Here is a 21,368-nt window from a genome sequence, read left to right as displayed (position 1 = left end):
TTAGCTGTCTCCCAGTTCGGACTTGTAACATCCCCTCTGCATTATAACTTCATCATGATATTACGGTACATATTTTAGGCAGCAAACACGGATAAACAAAGAATACATCATGTAACAGCACTATGAACAGATATTGCAATTTTATTGCGATTTTGTAATTCTGGAAAAAATACAGCAATGTGTTATACAAGAAAAGAAAGTGAATGCCATAATGTTGCATTTTTCAACACAACCAACACATGCATCACATACGAAACCTGCAGGTTCTTTACATAAAATGAAAACAGCATGCAATAGTCTTCAGAGAATGTGTCATTGTTCGTCTTTAAATTAACCGTCGTCCAATGGAAACTTTCATTAAGTAAAATATTTCACTTTCATAAACAAACTTGTGATTCATATTAAATATAACTATTCCACATTTTTAAACAATTATTGTAATAATACATTATCATAAGTTGTTTTTTGAAAATAACATTGAGTTGAACAGTCAGTTGACAAAGATGACCTGCAGCGGGAGGAGTCACCATGGTGACTTTACATTCAACCAATCACCATGAGGTATTACATGGTCCCATTTTCATTGGCCGTTGTCACGGATTGTCTTTTCTCTGAGAAGCTCATTTTTTCATGGAATGTTACAGCAGTTCTATAGAAACAGTAATTGAAAGTAAAACAGAAAAAAAGGTATTATTCTGACAAATATGTCCCTTTCTTATCGTAAGGTAAAATTAATTTGGCAAAACAAGGAAATATTGTGCCATTTAACAAAAGTCCTCATACATGTTGTCTACTTGTAAAGTTTAGAATATTTCCCCCCACCCTGTCAACTGTCGACAATATGTGACGAGAGATGGCAGCGTCAACATCAACAGTACCTCAGACCCAGAATCACAAAATGGCTTCATGGCGTTTGCTTGTATTGGCTCTTATTTACTCCTATATCCGTAACACTGTAAATAAGTCAAAAGAACCACGTTCATCTTACGTTAAAGTAAAGATTATCCTTTAAGCTTCACACATTCCTATGTGTATGACTTTACTTTCTTAACTTTGGTATTGAGGTTTGGTCTTGTAAAAAATATTTATGTTGCTTGTACAGTAGCAATACTCCCAAAGGACATACTGGTAGCTAGTGGTTTAGCCCCCCACCCCAACCCTCGGTAACAGGGTTCTGAACATAGACATAGAATTCATTCTAATTCTATGGTTCCAACCAGCGAGCAGCAGACTGATGCACAGAAGTGATGTGAATAATAGACTACCAACCTCCCCTTTATCTAAGGCTGTATCAAGTGACACCATATTCCCCATATAGTGCACTACTTTCAACAAACATGTAGTGCAGTGCGCTACCTTTAAACCTCCACTATGGAATAGGGTGCCATTTGAGACTTGCCCCTTAGTCTTTAGTGTGGGCTGTAGTTATGACAACACGTCCAAGACACAACACAGCTTTTTTAATCAATCAACCAATCGAAAAACGCTGAGATCCGAGAAGTACCCTTCCCTCTCTTCCTCTTCCTCTCTCCTTCCCTCAATCACTCCTCACACATAGACTCCCCCAGGTCCACAGCTCCCCCTCTGGTCAGCCGCCGCATCTTGCTGAAGTCGTGGTCCGTGCGGAGGTAGGAGAGAGAGGGGCCTCCCTCGCTGTGGCTGGCCAGGTCCTTAGGCTGTGCCTGGGTGGGAAGGGTCCTCATCTCCCCCCCGGACCTCCAGTAGAGGGTGTAGTCCTGGGGCTCGGAGACGGCGAAGGTGGAGGCACAGAGCTGGGCCAGGGCCTCGCTGCTCTCGCCGGCTCTCCACTGCAGCGTCCGCACAGCACTGCGCTCGCCGTCCTGGAATAGTACCCGAACGCACCTCTGCACACACACACACACAGAGAGAAAGACACACAGGCAGAAACACACACACGTACACACAGGCAGAAACACACACACGTAGAAGCAGACACACACATACATACGAGCACCCCCCCCCCCCCCCCACACACACACACACACAAAACACGCACACACACAAAATAAGTTAGAAGATGTATCGTCTTATTAACTCACATAAGCAGCCTTTATAACACAGCCCTCCGAGACCACACAGAGCTCAGAGAGGTTCAAAATAACAGATCATTTTCCATTCATTTGAACCAAGCTAACAAATTCAACACTCAACACAGTACACAATACACACAGGCTCAATAGGCTACTGTTCATTAACACAGCTTCACATACTGTAGGATATATACAATAAATTCTCATTCCTCAAAATAAATCTATACCAACCACTCTCAAATAGCCTACAGTGCATACAGTCTTCACTGTTTATTCAACAGTATTCATAGACATGTATAGTCTTCATATTCTAACAAATTCTCTACTTTTATATCTTTACGTTAAAACACACCCACTTTAAAACGCACACACTGTAAACATTCATTTCACCAGCTCCATTAAGTCATACTTCATCTTGACAAAAATAATCCATACACTTACACATAACTAGTACACACAAATGTACAATAATATACATCTCCACTAAATGTGAACACAGCGTAACATAATACACATAACACTGTCTGAATGTTCAGTATTGTTCAAATGTATTACATAATTGGAGAACCACCTACAGTACCAGCGCCATATAGCACACACACACACACACACACATATGATACAGCCCCAGCAAAAAAGTTTCCCATTACCCACTATTATAACCACGTCATTAAACAACATTAAAAAGCAGCAACTTACAGAGTCACTGAGCTCCTCGCTGTTCGTGTGCATATTGTGTTTGCTCTCTTCAGTGGGTTGCTGCTGCTCAGTAAATTTCATGTTATCTGACCGCCCACTTCTTCATAGCACTTAGCTAGCTCACTGATCTCCCTCAGTGCCAGTACTGCAAATCTGTTGGCGGGTGTGCGTGTGTGTTATAGCTATTTGAATAGAGTGAGCAGCCCAAGTGACTGAATAGCTAACCACATTATTTGTACCATTTCATATGGTGAATGGTGGTCATCATTTGTGGACGCTTCAAATACTAGGAGAATGGTGTGTCTGTGTGTGTGTTAGAACTAGCAGCTATTTGAAGGGAGTGCGTATACTACACGTTACTAATCAGCTATCCACTGTACTATGTTAACTGATGAATGGAGGTCAGAATTTGGGGAATAACAAGCACGAGGAGGGTGCGCCTGTCTGGAGTGCTAGATGGGCGGGGTTTGTTCTTTTGGGACTATTCCATTGGTTCCATTGCACCAGGCATCACAATCCAGCACAGCTAAAGTATTTGAAGGAAAATGAATGCTATTTGAACCCAGGTCTGGGTGACCAGAGGGAGAGCGGACATGCTGACTCTCCCGAGGGGAGAGTCTATTATTCACATCTGTGCATTGAAAAACGTCTTGGTGTCACAGGAGGTCCACTTTCTCTTTGTCTGATAAGCTGGACAAGGTTAATCAAAGTGCCCCTTTCTCCCCGTATGCCATCCACAGCCTTGGATGGCATATGGGAGGTGCGTAGGTTGAGATCTGTAATCATACAGATCTCATCCCCAGGATCCAAATCCAGTTTCTTCCCCACCTCCTCCAGTAACTTTGCCTGGTAGGCCATCAATACAGAGTTCATGTTGAGTACTCTGATTGATAGGGTTGAGGTTTTGTACGTTTGTGGAAAATACAGGCAGAAAAGTGCTCCATCGTTACAAAGAGGGAAGTACTAGTATAGTGCCAGTAGCACGCCATGTGGGGTGGAGGTAATCAGCCAGTGACGGCTCCACCATGGGAGTGTTGCAAAATCCGGATTCCTCCATATTGTGCATGCTAGGAGAGTCCCTAGCCAGGATCTTGCTCTTAAGGGGCTCGTCCCATAAGCTCCTAGCCTCCCTGAGGCAAACTGGGACCGCAGGAAGCAGTTGCTTAACGGGGGACATGCAGGATGGGAGTCTTTCCCCATCATACAGGTCCTTTCTGGAGTCCTGGCCCCCTAAGGGAGCCGGACACTCGATGCCAAGTCTGGCCGTGGCTCACTTTTGCAACTGCTGAGGAGCCTAAACTCCAAGTGAGGGAGATTTGCGGCTCTTCCGTCCTGGGGGCAGGGAGACCTAGGGACTTGAGAGGGGAACAACAACGGTGTCTTCAACCTCAATCTCAGTCTCAAAGTTGAGGACACGCAAAAGATTTATCCCCGTTGTCATCCCCTAGCTCGCTTTCCCGACACGATATCGTCAGACAGTGAGGGGCTCGCCCCAGCTTACCTCGGTTGTGGGGGGTTGAGCCTCAACCTTGGTTGGTGGCTGCGAGGTGAGGGAGGGGGTAGAGCTAGTGTAGCATTTTAGCCTCCTCCTGATACCCACAGCAATTTCAGCAATTTACAATGACAACAGGACTTGGGGTTGTTGAATGCTTCCTGAGCATGCTCCCTTTCGAGGAAATTGATACATAGAAGGTGAAAATAATTTTCTGCAATCATGGAGCCGCAAGCACAAGAACACAGGGGTTTGAGTGCTTGGCTCAGCTAGCCTTGGGGTGGGGCAGCAGTAGCCATTGTATAGAACAGGGATAGCTGATGACAAGACACCTTTTGTAAAAACAACAAATCAAATCAAATTTATTTGTCACATACACATGGTTAGCAGATGTTAATGCGAGTGTAGCGAAAGGCTTGTGCTTCTAGTTCCGACAATGCAGTAATAACCAACGAGTAATCTAACCTAACAATTCCAAAACGACTACCTTACATACACACACAAGTGTAAAGGGATAAAGAATATGTACATAAAGATATATGAATGAGTGATGGTACAGAACGGCATAGGCAAGATGCAGTAGATGGTATCGAGTACAGTATATACATATGAGATGAGTAATGTAGGGTATGTAAACAAAGTGGCATAGTTTAAAGTGGCTAGTGATACATGTATTACATAAATATGCAGTAGATGATATAGGGTACAGTATATACATATACATATGAGATGAGTAATGTAGGGTATGTAAACAGTATATTAAGTAGCATTGTTTAAAATGGCTAGTGATATATTTTACATCAATTTCCATCAATTCCCATTATTAAAGTGGCTGGAGTTGTCAGTGTCTTGGCAGCAGCCACTCAATGTTTGTGGTGGCTGTTTAACAGTCTGATGGCCTTGAGATAAAGCTGTTTTTCAGTCTCTCGGTCCCCGCTTTGATGCACCTGTACTGACCTCGCCTTCTGGATGATAGCGTGGTGAACAGGCAGTGGCTCGGGTGGTTGTTGTCCTTGATGATCTTTATGGCCTTCCTGTGACATCGGGTGGTGTAGGTGTCCTGGAGGGCATGTAGTTTGCCCCCGGTGATGCGTTGTGCAGACCTCACTACCCTCTGGAGAGCCTTATGGTTGTGGGCGGAGCAGTTGCCGTACCAGGCGGTGATACAGCCTGACAGGATGCTCTCGATTGTGCATCTGTAGAAGTTTGTGAGTGCTTTTGGTGACAAGCCAAATTTCTTCAGCCTCCTGAGGTTGAAGAGGCGCTGCTGCGCCTTCTTCACGACGCTGTCTGTGTGGGTGGACCAATTCAGTTTCTGCTGTTTCCTGAAGTCCACAATAATCTCCTTTGTTTTGTTGACGTTGAGTGTCAGGTTATTTTCCTGACACCACACTCCGAGGGCCCTCACCTCCTCCCTGTAGGCCGTTTCGTTGTTTTTGGTAATCAAGCTTACCACTGTAGTGTCGTCCGCAAACTTGATTGAGTTGGAGGCGTGCATGGCCACGCAGTCATGGGTGAACAGGGAGTACAGGAAAGGGCTCAGAACGCACCCTTGTGGGGCCCCAGTGTTGAGGATCAGCGGGGTGGAGATGTTGTTACCTACCCTCACCACCTGGGGGCGGCCAGTCAGGGAGTCCAGTACCCAGTTGCACAGGGCGGGGTCGAGACCCAGGGTCTCGAGCTTGATGACGAGTTTGGAGGGTACTATGGTGTTAAATGCTGAGCTGTAGTCGATTAACAGCATTCTCACGTAGGTATTCCTCTTGTCCAGATGGGTTAGGGCAGTGTGCTGTGTGGTTGAGATTGCATTGTCTGTGGACCTATTTGGGCGGTAAGCAAATTGGAGTGGGTCTAGGGTGTCATATTAAGCCCTGGGCTTTTGATAGGCATAAGCTAGCTAGTAGAAGCTAGCTTATGTCATGCAGTCTCTCTCTCCTCCTGGGATTGAAGGTATTACCGGCATATCACACAAGGGGGCACTAAAAACACAAGAAAAGCCCATTGGTTCTCTATTATCAGAATGGTAACAAAATTAGCACAAACTAATAGCGAAATAACTGAATGCCAACAAGCGACAACAAACGCGATAACGATAACGAACACTAATTGCAACGACAAGTAAATCCAACTCATAAAGTTATGCAAGCATAGCTTAGTAGCTACCAAATGTGATTTTCAGTGAGTGGACACTTACAAGCGAAAGTTGAATGAGTGAAATTGTGCAAATGAACAAAGTTGTGATGCATGCTTTTCTGAAAGAAGCAGCTTGTGTACACGGAGCAGATGTGAGAAGAAAGGAGGAGAAAAAACGCTAACAGGAAGCACAGGGGAAAAATGGCAACTGTACAGATAACTCATCCAGAGATCTGTGACTTCTGGCAGAAATATATGATAAAATATCTGATGGCAAACATTTCGTAGTGAATTCTATAGAACGCTCTAGATATAGAACACTATGGGCTCATCGGCTCCCTCTTTCTCCCGTTGTGCTGTTTACAAACAAACAAGTGACAGCTCAACTGGACTTTAATGCAGGGAAACTTAAATCCGTTTTACTTCATTTCTACCTGCATGTTAAATGAGGAACAAGAGGTGGAAAAACTCTAGACCACCTTTACCACACACACAGAGACACGTACAATGCTCTCCCTGCCCTCCATTTGGCAACTCTGACCATAATTCTATCCTCCGGATTTCTGCTTACAAGCAAAAATTAAAGCAGAAAGCACCAGTAACTAGGTCAATAAAAAAGTGGTCAGATGAAGCACATGCTAAGCTACAGGACTGTTTTGCTAGCATAGACTGGAATATATTTCCCGGGATTCTTCCGATGGCATTGAGGAGTACACCACATCAGTCACTGGCTTCATCAATAAGTGCATCGATGACGTCATCCTCATAGTGACTGTACGTACATACCCCAACCAGAAGCCATGGATTACAGGCAAAATCCGCACTGAGCTAAAGGGTAGAGCTGCCACTTTCAAGGAGCGGGACTCTAATCTGGAAGCTTATAAGAAATCCCTCTATGCCCTCGGATGAACCATCAAACAGGCAAAGATTCTCAATACAGGACTAAGATTGAATCGTACTACTCCGACACTCGTCAGGCGTGGCAGGGCTTGCAAACTATAACAGACTACAAAGGGAAGCACATCCGAGAGCTGCCCAGTGACACGAGCCTTCCAAACGAGCTAAATTACTTCTATGCTCGCTTCGAGGCAAGTAACACTGAAACATGCATGAGAGCACCAGCTGTTCCGGACGACTGTGTGATCACGCTCTCCGCAGCCGATGTGAGTAAGACCTTTAGACAGGTCAACATTCACAAGGCCGCAGGGCAAGACAGATTACCAGGACGTGTACTCCGAGCATGCCCTGATCAACCGGCAAGTGTCTTCATTGACATTTTCAACCTCTCCCTGTCTGAATCTGTAATATCAACATGTCTCAAGCAGACCACCATAGTCTCTGTGCCCAAGAACACTAAGGTAACCTGCCTAAATGACTACTGACCGTAGCACTCACATCTCTAGCCATGAAGTGCTTTGAAAGGCTGAAACCCTAGGCCCACTCCAATTTGCACACTACCCCAACGGATCCACAGATGATGCAATCTCTATTGCACTCCATACTGCCCTTTCACACCTGGACAAAAGGAACACCTATGTGAGAATGCTATTCATTGACTACAGCTCAGCGTTTAACACCATAGTGCCCTCAAAGCATCACAACTAAGCTAAGGCCCCAGGGACTAAACACCTCCCTCTGCAACTTGATCCTGGACTTCCTGACGGGCCGCCCCCAGGTGGTAAGGGTTGGTTAACAACACATTTCCCAAGCTGATCCTCAACACGGGGACCCCTCATGGGTGCATGCTCAGTCCCCCCCTGTACTCTGTTCACTCATGGGGGCCAAGCTGTACATCTGTACATCACTGGGGCCAAGCTTCCTGCCATCCAGGACCTTTATACCAGGCGGTGTCAGAGGAAGGTCCTAAAAATTGTCAAAGACCCCAGCCACCCTAGACATAGACTGTTCTCTCTGCTACCGCACGGCAAGCTGTCTAGGTCCAAGAGGCTTCTAAACAGCACTGCCAAGCCATAAGACTCCTGAACATCTAATCAAATGGCTACCCAGACTATTTGCATTGCCTCCTCCCCCTCTTTTACACTGCTGCTACTCTCTGTTATTATCTATGAATAGTCACTTTAATAACTATACCTACATGTACATATTACCTCAATTACCTTGAATAACCGGTGCACCCGCACATTGATTATGTACCGGTAACCCCTGTATATAGCTATTGTTATTTTACTGCTGCTCTTTAATTCTAACTTTTTTAGGCGTTTTTCTTAAAACTGCATTGTTGGTTAAGGGCTTGTAAGTAAGCATTTTACTGTAAGGTCTACTACACCTGTTGTATTCGGCGCATGTGACAAATACAATTTGATTTGTTCTGGGGAACTACGGTAAGCTTCATAATGTGAAATAATGTGAGAGATGAAATGAAGAACGCAATCTGCATTATCTCCTAATGTATTGCACAAGTTGACTGCAAGTATAAACTTAAAATTAGCTGCAAATATTCACATATTTAAAAAATGTAAAAGAAAACATTTAGATGGTTTTGACTAAGGCACGCTTAAATATTCACATATTTAAAAAATGTAAAAGAAAACATTTAGACGGTTTTGACTAAGGCACGCTGTAGCTAGTACAGTGCTAACCGGAGGGAACCACGTGGTGGCAGTTCGACTTCGGGTAGGTATTCTCCCACGACCGTAGAGCCATGAGGCTAACCAGTCGGTCTAGTTAACACAAACAAGTAAACCAAGGTTAAACTAGACGAGAGAAGGGAGCTAGCAATATTACCGTGTTGCAGGTAGTGATGCTGGTATGGTTAGCTGGCTTTCCAGCGAGCTAACCAGGTTAGCTTAAGCCTTGTGTAGTGAGCTAGCCCTTTGTTAGTGTGGTTAGCTAGCCAGCCAAGTTAGCTAATGTCTGCGGCGTAGCTAGCTGTGTAACGTTAGCTAATATTGGAGACTGAGGAGTAGAAAATGTATTCTACTCGAAGCAAAACCTTCCTTATGGTCAGTACTCAACACTATCAATGGAAGCTGATTGTCCTATGTTCGGCAGCATTAACCTTGCGATTCGCCTGAGAACAGTTCAGTAGGGAGACAGGGATCTAGTCGTGCTGAGGGTAGTGGTCTCTTCCGCAAGGAAGAGAGGCGAGAATGACTAGCGGGCAGACATCCAGGAGATGTGATCCACTGAGACAATCCCATTGTGAGATATCGAAACAAGTATTTGAAATATAACTGTACATTTCTTTGTGACAACTGCTGATGTGAAAAGGGATTTATAAAATAACATTGATTGATTGAAATAGTGTCTTACCTGGTTCTGTTGTCTCTCCTGGTGGCTCTTGGCTTCCAGGCTGCGTCTGCGGCCCCACTCCCTCAGCCCATCCTGGGCCTCACGAGTCAGACCTCCTGGGGGGACTTGGTCCCCCTCCGCCTCCGGGCTCTGGATCAGACACAGGCTGGCATAGACGCTGGTCAGGTAGTACCCACCTAGGAGACGGAGTGGGGGCACAGAGCACAGCGAAATGTCAATACAGTGACTTTGAATGCCATCTAAATATCCATTCACCCACATATGTCTTCATTATCCCCCATGTTATTATTTTAAAGGTGGAGGGGTGTATGAGAGAAAGGGTTGTAGTGGGTGAGGTCCATAGTGGTACCCTCTCCTTTGGGGTAGAAGTAAGGTATGTGGCAACACTTTATTTTAATGGTCTGTAAAAAAAACATTTATTAATCATAACTCCAACATTTATAAACCATTTACTAATTACAGTAAAGCATTTTTACAGTCCCTAATCTAAAGTGAGTCCTATTTAACCTTAACCCTTACCTAACTTTAAACGTAAATGGTGTGCAATGCCTTATGAATGGTTCATAATGAAGCGTTAAAATAAAGTGTAACCAAGTGTGTATTGTGGGGTGTAGTGTATAAAAGGGTGGAATAAGTGTGTAGTCTGTACCATGTCCCCTAGGTGTGTAGTTACAGATAGTTGTATTGCGTACCCTCCCCAGTGAGCCAGGAGGGCTCCAGCAGCTCCATCATGTACTCCACCTCCAGTAGGATCTGAGGTGTGTTACACATCACTATCACATAGGACAGCGCCGGCAGGAAGTCCGTCGAGCTCACTTCCTGTCCTGGGAGCATGAATAGGATGGCAAGACAGCTTTAACAGTTAATTGATTGATTGATTATGACAGTGGATAACAGCTCCTAGTTTATAACAGCCACATCAATTGTGCTATTAAAATGTTTATATTTATAATAGATAATGACTCGCTTTAGCTACTTTATATTAAATTAAATCAAGCAAAGTGAAGGCCCACTCACCACCGTCGTGGAGGGCCCCCATGGCTTTCTGGACCGCCTTGCACATCTGCAGAAGCAGCAGCATCTTGTCTATGGGCGAGTGTGTGCGCTGCATGAGAGCCAGCTTCTGCCTCACCCTCTCCACGCCACGGGTGTCGGGCACGCCCACAAGCACCCCAAGGTGCTCCATCGCCCCCTCTTGGCAGTCCAGGAGACTGCAGGCCAGGCGCTGGGTGGAGCCATCCTGTCTGTGGAGGGAGAGGAGGGCCTGGCCAAGCAGCACCCTCAGAGGCTTCAGCACACAGCCAAACATGGCCTTCTCCAGGGCTAAGTCTGCATGGGGGAAAACACACACATACGTCGGTAGGCACGCACACACAGACGCATGCATGAGCATGCACAAACACAAACAAACGCAAGTGCACATAGACGCACACACACACACACTAGCAGTTAAAGATTGCGGAAACACATTGTATAAAGTTACACTTTATTTCTGAGCACAAACTCTTTTCTCAAACATCTCAAAGTACCAGTTATATATACACATACCCCTACACACACCAACCACTTTACAGAGGAAATTATTCTTCATTACTGAGGGACTGGGGGAAGTGGCGGTATACAGGCTTGCCTGACCAGGCTGACATAGTCCAACACACATAAAGCTAACCTCAGGTCTACATCAATACCCAGCCCCCGTCTTCCCTCGATCTCTTCCTCTTTTCCTCTGTCTCCCTCCCTTTCTCTCTTTCTACCTTTCTGTTCCTCTCCCTCCCTCCCGAGCCACTGAGAATCGTGCTGCTCTTCAAGTGCGCGTGGGACTGTGATATCTTTTTATGATAAACGATGAGCGAGGAAAAAAATGCAAATGCCTCCACCAACGCAATGTGTGTGTGTGTGTGTGTGTGTGTGTGTCTGCGCAAATCGTAGCAACGGTGAACTAAAATCAGCAGAGTCTGCTCCACTCTCTCCAAAAGCCTCAACACTCGCTGCTCAACCAGGCAACAGTGTATCACACACATACACCAACCATAGTCCCCCCCCCTTGAAATCTCAATGAACGTATGCCCTATATCTCCTATCCAGCAACGTACTTTTTGGCTGGCTCAATGTGATAGATGGGTTTCTCTGGCGTGGCTAGCAAAGCTTTTAAATCCCAGTGACAATATGAACTCCACTGGATGAAGAGCTACCCCTACGCACTAGCATTGTGGTGATAATACCATTTCACTCAAATCCTCTGTGGACAGTCTACTCCCCGTCTCATCTAAAGCTAGCCTGTTGTTTCCACAGACAGAATTATCTCTCTGCCACCGTCTCCTCTGTGTAATGGTGGGTTTACTGTGCATTATTATGTATCCTGTAAATCCAATGGACAGTAGTATCTCATTGACATGCTGCTCACATCTAATAACATTTGTGTTCTTGTCTCTATTATGTGACACCTCTGTACCGCTCTCAATCTCATGATTACCAAAGTAGTGGTTGGAACTTGAGACAACTAAAGTTGAAAAAGCTACCTTTCTCATTGTCAGGCACCAGGGTCTCTAGGGGGGGTGACAGCTCTCCGCTGTCCAGCAGGAAGCAATTGGCCTGGGACAGGAAGCGCCGCAGTCCCTGGAGCACCCCCACGGAGGTCGTCGATGAGAAAGACGATGATGAGGATGCAGCCTGCGCCAGGACCTCTCTCAGCTCCTCTCTCTGTCTCTGGATGAACTCCTGGACCAGGGAACCAAATGCAGACCTCCAGAGAGAGAGAGAGAGTTTATACCAAAAAGATTATGATGCATTTACACAAGGGTACACAATTAAACAGCAGACCATTTGAATGCTCAAAGGCGCTAATATGGCGTCCAGACAATGTAAAAGTTGGCCAAAGTCCCTCTCTATGTTTATATATGGCTCTGCCAACCTCCGATCCCTGGACAGCTCCTCCACCAGCCTGGCGAGCCTCTTCTCTGGAGCGAAGAAACACACAAACGCCGCACTCATCCTGTGGAGGCCTCCGTGGCCCCCCCGTGAGCGCACCATGGGCGGGCGGTGCTGGGGGTTGTGGTTTGGTTGTTTAAAGAACTGGTCCTCTGGTTCTGGTTCCTCTTCCTCCAGGCTGCTGAATGAGCTGCTGCTGTCCAGTTCGGCCAGAGAGGGGGCCGGGCGGCCCTCCAAGGCTAGGCACGCCACCTCGATGCTAGGCTCCTCTGGAGCAGGAAGGTCCTCTTCTACCTCCACCACCTGTTCTGTTGGAGCCTGGGGAGAGATGGCGTCAAGGTCATATCTTCATTCGATGCATCAATTTGTCAGTGTGAGGAGTGTGTGAAGAGTGTGTGAAGAGTGTGTGAGTTTGTGTCAATAAAGGGGAAAAAGAGAGTGACACGAAAGAAAAGAGATAAAGGAAGACAGAGGAATATGGAAAGAGAAGAGACAGAGAGAGACATATCTCATAAAGTTACCTTTACCGGTGGCGGTACATTTATTGGCACGAGATCCTCATCTTCTGCCGACGTCGGGGACAGTGCAGGGGTCCTCCTCAGGACGCCAGCCCCAGGATGGATCTTCCTGTGTGGGTTGGGACTGGGCTGGAGGGGGGTGGGCTGGAGCCTCTCCTGGTCCTGGGGTTCTTCTGGAACTGAGGAAGGGAACGACCCAGCCCCCCCACCACCAGACAGAGTCATGGAGCTCTCGGTGGAGACACGGACCCTCATACTGCGTTTGAAGCGGTGGCGTTTGTGTGACGCCACCTGGGTTGGCTGCTGTTGCTGCTGCTGCTGGGGGGGAAGGGGGGAGGAGGAGGATCTAAGTTAGACATAACCATTGATTCAGGATCATATCTTTTTTCACTCTCCTAATGGTTATGGTTAGGATTGGTGGTAGGGGTAAACTGATCCTAGATCTGTGGTTAAAGGTAGACTTTGCAAGATGACACCATCCTAAACAATGGGAAGGCTGAGTTGCCACTTACAGCCATTTTGTTGTCTATGAGTTTGAACTTCAAGCTGGAAGAAGGCAAGTAAACTGATTCAGGGTCAGAAATCATTTTCACCCCCCCAATGGTTATGGTTTGGAATTACCTCCACCTGTAGGAAGAGTGGGTTGATGAAGCAGAGAGACTCCTGTCTGCCGCAGGACAGCAGGTAACACAGGTCCTGGGACAGACCTGCCTTGACCTGGGTGGCACTGATGGGTGGAGTCTTGGTGGTGCTGGGTGGGGCCTTAATGATGGTGGGTGGAGCCTGCCGGTCCCCTGGTCCATTCTGGGTGTCAGACAGGGGACACCAGAACTCTGTTGGGATGTGGGGAAAACAAGAAGTAGAAAGACAATGCAGTCTGGTTCAGATTCTGGTACTGAACGTTTCCATAGTTTAGTGTTCAGAGGATATGTCAGTGATTAACGCCATAAAGAGATTGATATTGAAGTGCTTTGAAGAACATATCCTATTGTGATGGACATTTAGGCCCAGTCCAGAAAACAAGCCCTAGACACTTGTGTAGATCTGAATGAATTGGATAGGTATACGTTTCATCCACAGTCTCAATGTAATGCTACGCTATAGATCCGTTGAATGAATCCCTACCTAATCCCATATGAGAGATGGCCTCCAGCTTTCTGTGGGAAGAGGCCTGAGCAATGGCTTCTGGAAGCTCCAAAGGGAAAGGCAGCACATCTCTGGAGACAACACACACACATAGTTATTTCAGATCAAATGATATGGTGGTTCCCAAGACATAGTGGGCTAGAACATGTGGGTGCCCTGTTTTGTAATGGGAGTGCCATTACAGAGTATTTTTAGTCAGTCGACAAAACAGACCAAAACAGTGGCAGTGTTATTGACAGGTACATGGGTGCAAAGGTAGTGCTAATCACCTGCTGATGCAGTAGAAGGCCACCAATCGGCAGAGGTCTGGGAAGCTGAGGGCGGAGCTCTCCAGGGCGAAGGCTGGTGATAGGACAGAGAGTTTAAAACGAATCACAGCCTTGTAACATTTGGCAGCATTCTTCACTGTTCATGTGTTTCATTGTTAGTTTAGGAGGAGTGTTTCTTAACTCCAGTCCTCGAGTACCCTCAACAGTACACATGTTTACTGTAGCCCCGGACAAGCACACCTGATTCAACTAATCATCAAGCCCTTGATGAGTTGAATCAGGAGCGTTTGTCCTGGGCTAAAATCAAAACGTGTGCTGTTGGAAGTACTTCAGGACCGGAGTTTAGTGTGTGTGTTGACTTTGATGTGCACATGGTACTCACTTGAGTCCTCCTCACATATGAGACACTCCTTGATGGAGGACGCTGCCCTGTCAGCTGTCACTCGGACACACAACATCTTCCTCTGGCTGGAGCTGCATTTACGCACCAGGAACGTCTACAGGAGCCATCCATAAACATTGGCAAAGAGAACAATAATTATGTACCTAATCAAAAAATGCCTTTATTTGTATGGCACGTTCAATGGAAACAAAGATTTTAAAACTCACAATGCGTTTCGGCTGCATGGCGTTACATTTTGTTCCCATTGAACATGCCATACAAATAAAGGCATTTGAATTAATTACATGAAGAGTGCCTTGGACCTCCTTTCTTTTTGATGACCAATTTATGATTTTTTTACCAATGAGAACCTTCTGTTTCCAAAGACCTACTATTGTGTAGATTAGCAGCGCTTCCCTTCCTCCGTTTTTACTACACATAATGACGTACCGTTAAACAAGTACTGTTGTAAATGTTCGATAAGTGCTGTCAATAGTAAGTAAGTAACAGTAAGTCATGGCTGAAGTTGGATTTTATGAGGGTGCTTTGTGAACTGTACAGTAAGTTCCTGAGTATCTTGCATACTACTCCATTGGAAAGCTGTACTAAATTGAACAGATGCGGTTCACCTGAGAGTGAGGGATAGTTCATTAATTGATGGAATGATCGGATTGGCTCTCCTCACCCCGACAGGTTCTCTGAGCAAGATGTAGAGGGCGGAGTCAGCGTTGATTGACAGCTGCAGCCAGATAGGGTGTGTGTGGAGGAGGCGGTCCAACACACTGAAACTCCTCTGGGTGCCCAGGTCCCCCTGCATCTAAATAGAACACAGGAAGGGTTTTATGTATCTCTCTTGTTTTCCCCTCTCTCTCTCAAAACTGCAGGGTGGATGTCACAGTGGTGACATTGTGTGGGCTGCCGAAGAGCATTGCGAGCGTAGCAGCAGATGGTTGCCTTGGTTACCGAGGTCTACACATCCTACCAGGCATTCCCGCTCAGTAACAGCACCCCTCTCTTCCAACATGCGGAGATAGACACACACACACACACACACACACACACACACACATACACAACACGCACAAGCGCACACAAACACACAAAACACCAACAAAACAAACCCCTCCAGGAGTGCATGGAAGCTACTGACAAGGTGAAGAGTCTTTGGTATATTTCTAGAAAGTACCGTGACTTTCCACTGTTGCAAGTGTATTTATACCCTTTGTTTTATTGGCAATTCCTCTCTACTGGTAAACACAACATCCTCATCCCTCGCATCCTAGAGAAAGGTGAGATGTAGTTCTGAACAGGAAGGAGCCTTTTGTTATTGTTTTCTTTGATGACTCGATGATGATAACATTAGTCATTATAGGAGTCAGCCACGTAGGAGAAATCACTTAGAAACAAGGAGGATAACACGTTCATGTTGTCTAATTACTACAGCGCAGCAGATTTAACACTTCAAAACCCTTCTCGTCATTTTCTGTGTGAGAGAAAATATTTTCCAGTACGAATAAGTCTCATAATGCAATAAACACCATTATCAGCCGGAGTCATAATTGAGAAAACTCTCAGTCTCTATATTATCATTCAATCTGAAGGGCTCAATTCCCTGGTCTTTACAAACTGATTTAACATGGTAATATAGTAACACAAGTGACACACATCCTGTGTCCTCTATGACTAACATAAACAACCTCCCACCTCAAGTGAGTGTGAAGGGCAGTGTAGGGGTCAACCATACCACCCAAAGCAAGGCCGACACACACACACACACACAACGCCAAAGGCGAGAGAAAAACCATGCTGGTTACTTCCAGGTCACACTTACATAAAACACAACACGGCCCCCCGCCCCTCCACACACACACGTAATGCCCAGAGAGGGAGAGAGGGAGTAAGGGAAGAGAGAAAGAGAGAAAGATGGAGAGGCTCATATGCAATATCCTAAATCTACGAGTAGGATGTAATTGATTTGCGTTGTTTGATATGTATTCTTACAGACTTGAAAAGGTAAACATGTATTATGGTCTTAAAAGAAAAATCCACTCAAAAAACTATATATATTAGATATATCTTTTTTTTTCATTAGTCCACTTAATATATTCCAAAAATGTTTTGCATGCCAGCCTTCAAGTGAGGTGGCACACAATTGGCCCATCATATGATGCAAAGTACATCATCATGATGATGTGGCAAGTGACACTTAGTGACAATCCTATTTCTTGACAACTTGACTGCTGACATGCAAAACATTTTGGGACTGTATAAAAAATAGCTAAATATATTTTTTCCTTTAATAGGTCAACTACCGCCTCCCGAGCGGTGCAGCGGTCTAAGGCACTGCATCGCAATGCTTGAGGCATCATTACAAAGCAAGTGAGGCTTGGCTGGGTTGTGTTTCGGGGAACGCATGGCTCTCGACCATCGCCTCTCCCGAGTCTGTATGGGAGTTGCAGCGATAGGACAAGCCTAACTACCCTTGGATATCACAAAATTGGGGAGAAAAAAGGGTCAAATAAATAAATAAATAATAATAATACATAAAATACAAAAATATAAATAAATAAGGAAACTGCCCTGCGAAAAACATATTTTCGCATCGATATGAGTCAGAAACATGTATTACAAAGTGTAATTAGGATAATCTTGTCCAAAACTGTGGTAACTATTGAGGCTACCTACTACTTATTAAACAAAGTAAATTAGCTAAATGTACTTAGAAAAGAGACACATAAACCCATAATATATTTATCTGGTACTGTTAATCCCAATTTGAAATGTTCCCTAACTCCGCCTCCAACTGACAGAGCAGCAATTTAACATTTTCTTCAGGTGAAAGAGAAGAACAGCTGTCAGCGCCAAAAATCTTTCTCGTGGATAATGGCATTTTATTTAATTATATAATCATAACATTTATTTAAAATGTGTTTTTCCTATGGCGGGTGACAGAGGAAGAAGGTATTCTCCTTAACTGCCTACAAGCAAGAGTTTTCACTGAGCTAGCTAACACAACTACTTAGCTATCTAGCTCCTTTAGCTTGCCACCACAATATACAGAGTGACTGAACAAGGTAAGAATTATTTTGGATATTAAAGCTCTGAATTAATAAGTCATGTATGTGTTAGATATACAGTTGAAGTGGGAAGTTTACATACACTTAGGTTGGAGTCATTAAAACTCGTTTTTCAACCACTCCACAAATTTCTTATAAAAAAACTATAGTTTTAGGACATCCACTTTGTGCATGACAAGTAATTTTTCCAACAATTGTTTACAGACAGATTATCTGATGAAACAAAAATAGAACTGTTTGGCCATAATGACCATCGTTATGTTTGGAGGAAAAAGGGGGATGCTTGAAAGCCGAAGAACACCATCACAACCGTGAAGCACGGGGGTGGCAGCATCATGTTGTGGGGGTGCTTTGCTGCAGGAGGGACTGGTGCACTTCACAAAATAGATGGTGTCATGACGAAGGAATATTATGTGGATATATTGAAGCAACATCTCAAGACATCAGTCAGGAAATTAAAGCTTGGTCGCAAATGGGTCTTCCAAATGGACAATGACCCCAAGCATACTTCCAAAGTTGTGGCAAAATGGTTTAAGGACAACAAAGGCAAGGTACTGGAGTGGCCATCACAAAGCCTTGACCTCAATCCTATAGAAAATTTGTAGGCAGAACTGAAAAAGCATGCGTGAGCAAAGAGGCCTACAAAAATCTGACTCAGTTACACCAGCTCTGTCAGGAGGAATGGGCCAAAATTCACCCAACTTATTGTGGGAAGCTTGTAGAAGGCTACCTGAAACGTTTGACCCAAGTTTAACAATGTAAAGGCAATGCTACCAAATACTAATTGAATGTATGTAAACTTCTGACCCACTGGAAATGTGATGAAATAAATAAAAGCTGAAATATATAATTCTCTCTACTATTATTCTGACATTTCACATTCTTAAAATAAAGTGGTGATCCTAACTGACCTAAGACAGGGAATCTTTACTAGTATTAAATGTCAGGAATTGTGAAAAACTGAGTTTAAACGTATTTGGCTAAGGGGAATGTAACCTTCCGACTTCAACTGTAATTTAATTGCCAAATCTAGCTAGTTAATGTTAAATGTTGCTTACCAAGGAATGTGTTGGAACCTCAACTGCCTATGGACAGACACCAGCCAATGTAAGTTAGTCCTTTGTATAATTTAGCTAGCTAGTTTCTGAACATGAATTGCCTGGCTACCCAAACTCCTTGCTCCGGCCAAACGTTACACCACGCCTACAGACGTTAGTGTTACGGTGAGTGAATGAGGACCCAAAAGCGAATTAACTTAAACAGAGCTTCTTTAATAACCAAACATAGGTAGGCTCAGATAGACCGGCAGATTCCGACAGGACAGGACAAGGTTACAGCAAACATGACGATAGTCTGGTTCAGGCATGAAACACAACAAACAAGAATCTGACAAAGACAGGAGCAGAAACAGAGAGAGATATAGGGACCTAATCAGAGGGAAAAAGGGAACAGGTGGGAAAAGGGGTGGATGAGGTAGTCAGAGGAGACAAGGAACAGCTGGGGGAAAGCGGGGGAGAAAAGGTAACCTAATACGACCAGCAGAGGGAGACAGGGTGAAAGGAAAGGACAGAAAGACACAACATGACAATACATGACAGTACCCCCCCACTCACCGAGCGCCTCCTGGCGCACTCGAGGAGGAAACCTGGCGGCAACGGAGGAAATCCTCGATCAGCGCACGGTCCAGCACGTCCCGAGAGGGAACCCAACTCCTCTCCTCAGGACCGTACCCCTCCCAATCTACGAGGTACTGGTGACCACGGCCCCGAGGACGCATGTCCAAAATCCTGCGGACCCTGTAGATGGGTGCGCCCTCGACAAGGATGGGGGGGGGGGGGGGGGGGAGACGAGCGGGGGCGCGAAGAACGGGCTTGATACAGGAGACATGGAAGACCGGGTGGACGCGACGAAGGTATCGCGGAAGAAGAAGTCGAACTGCGACAGGATTAATGACCCGAGAAATACGGAACGGACCAATGAACCGCGGGGTCAACTTGCGAGAAGCCGTCTTAAGGGGAAGGTTCTGAGTGGAGAGCCAAACTCTCTGACCGCGACAATATCTAGGACTCTTAGTTCTACGCTTATTAGCAGCCCTCACAGTCTGCGTCCTATAACGGCAAAGTGCAGACCTGACCCTCTTCCAGGTGCGCTCGCAACGTTGGACAAAAGCCTGAGCGGAGGGGACGCTGGACTCGGCGAACTGAGATGAGAACAGCGGAGGCTGGTACCCGAGGCTACTCTGAAAAGGAGATAGCCCGGTCGCAGACGAAGGAAGCGAGTTGTGGGCGTATTCTGCCCAGGGGAGCTGTTCTGACCAAGACGCAGGGTTGCGAAAAGAAAGACTGCGTAAGATGCGACCAATAGTCTGATTGGCCCGTTCTGCTTGACCGTTAGACTGGGGGTGAAAGCCGGAAGAGAGACTGACGGAAGCCCCAATCAAACGGCAAAACTCCCTCCAAAATTGAGACGTGAATTGCGGACCTCTGTCCGAAACGACGTCTGACGGAAGGCCATGAATTCTGAAAACATTCTCGATGATGATTTGTGCCGTCTCTTTAGCAGAAGGAAGCTTAGCAAGGGGAATGAAATGAGCCGCCTTAGAGAACCTATCGACAACCGTAAGAATAACAGTCTTCCCCGCTGACGAAGGCAGTCCGGTGACAAAATCTAAGGCGATGTGAGACCACGGTCGAGAGGGAATGGGAAGCGGTCTGAGACGGCCGGCAGGAGGAGAGTTACCGGACTTAGTCTGCGCGCAGACCGAACAAGCAGCCACGAAACGACGCGTGTCATGCTCCCGGGTGGGCCACCAAAAACGCTGGCGAATGGAAGCAAGCGTACCCCGAACGCCAGGGTGGCCGGCTAACTTGGCAGAGTGAGCCCACTGAAGAACGGCCAGACGAGTAGGAACGGGAACGAAAAGAAGGTTCCTAGGACAAGCGCGCGGCGACGGAGTGTGAGTGAGCGCTTGCTTTACCTGCCTCTCAATTCCCCAGACAGTCAACCCGACAACACGCCCCTCAGGGAGAATCCCCTCGGGGTCAGTGGAGGCTACTGAAGAACTGAAGAGACGAGATAAAGCATCAGGCTTGGTGTTCTTAGAGCCCGGACGATAAGAAATCACGAACTCGAAACGAGCGAAAAACAGCGCCCAACGCGCCTGACGCGCATTAAGTCGTTTGGCAGAACGGATGTACTCAAGGTTCCTATGGTCAGTCCAAACGACAAAAGGAACGGTCGCCCCCTCCAACCACTGTCGCCATTCGCCTAGGGCTAACCGGATGGCGAGCAGTTCGCGGTTTCCCACATCATAGTTACGTTCCGACGGCGACAGGCGATGAGAAAAATACGCGCATGGGTGGACCTTGTCGTCAGAGAGGGAGCGCTGAGAAAGAATGGC

General features: G+C 45.9%; 1 protein-coding gene across 2 annotated transcripts in view; it reads right to left on the bottom strand.

Moving 5' to 3' along the window:
* Window positions 1-112: 112 nt before the first annotated feature.
* Window positions 113-21,368, bottom strand: part of LOC110500448 (ras and Rab interactor 2) — a 46,324-nt gene continuing 25,068 nt past the window's right edge. The window contains exons 2-13 of one of the 2 annotated variants that reach the window (XM_036957880.1): window positions 15,577-15,708; window positions 14,892-15,006; window positions 14,510-14,582; window positions 14,220-14,311; window positions 13,716-13,927; window positions 13,098-13,412; window positions 12,560-12,894; window positions 12,168-12,391; window positions 10,666-10,977; window positions 10,341-10,472; window positions 9,649-9,824; window positions 113-1,865 (exon numbers count right to left, since the gene is read on the bottom strand). In XM_036957880.1, the coding sequence (XP_036813775.1) occupies window positions 1,542-1,865; window positions 9,649-9,824; window positions 10,341-10,472; window positions 10,666-10,977; window positions 12,168-12,391; window positions 12,560-12,894; window positions 13,098-13,412; window positions 13,716-13,927; window positions 14,220-14,311; window positions 14,510-14,582; window positions 14,892-15,006; window positions 15,577-15,708 (2,442 nt within the window). In that variant the 3' untranslated portion in view covers window positions 113-1,541. The remainder of the gene's footprint in view (window positions 1,866-9,648; window positions 9,825-10,340; window positions 10,473-10,665; window positions 10,978-12,167; window positions 12,392-12,559; window positions 12,895-13,097; window positions 13,413-13,715; window positions 13,928-14,219; window positions 14,312-14,509; window positions 14,583-14,891; window positions 15,007-15,576; window positions 15,709-21,368) is intronic. The other variant, XM_036957881.1, reaches the window with a different exon arrangement.

This window comes from Oncorhynchus mykiss, chromosome 21 (genome assembly GCF_013265735.2).
Source record: "Oncorhynchus mykiss isolate Arlee chromosome 21, USDA_OmykA_1.1, whole genome shotgun sequence".
Classification (NCBI taxonomy): Eukaryota; Metazoa; Chordata; class Actinopteri; order Salmoniformes; family Salmonidae; genus Oncorhynchus; species Oncorhynchus mykiss.
Note: the sequence above shows the minus strand (reverse complement) of the source record. Positions and strands in the feature narration are given on the sequence as shown.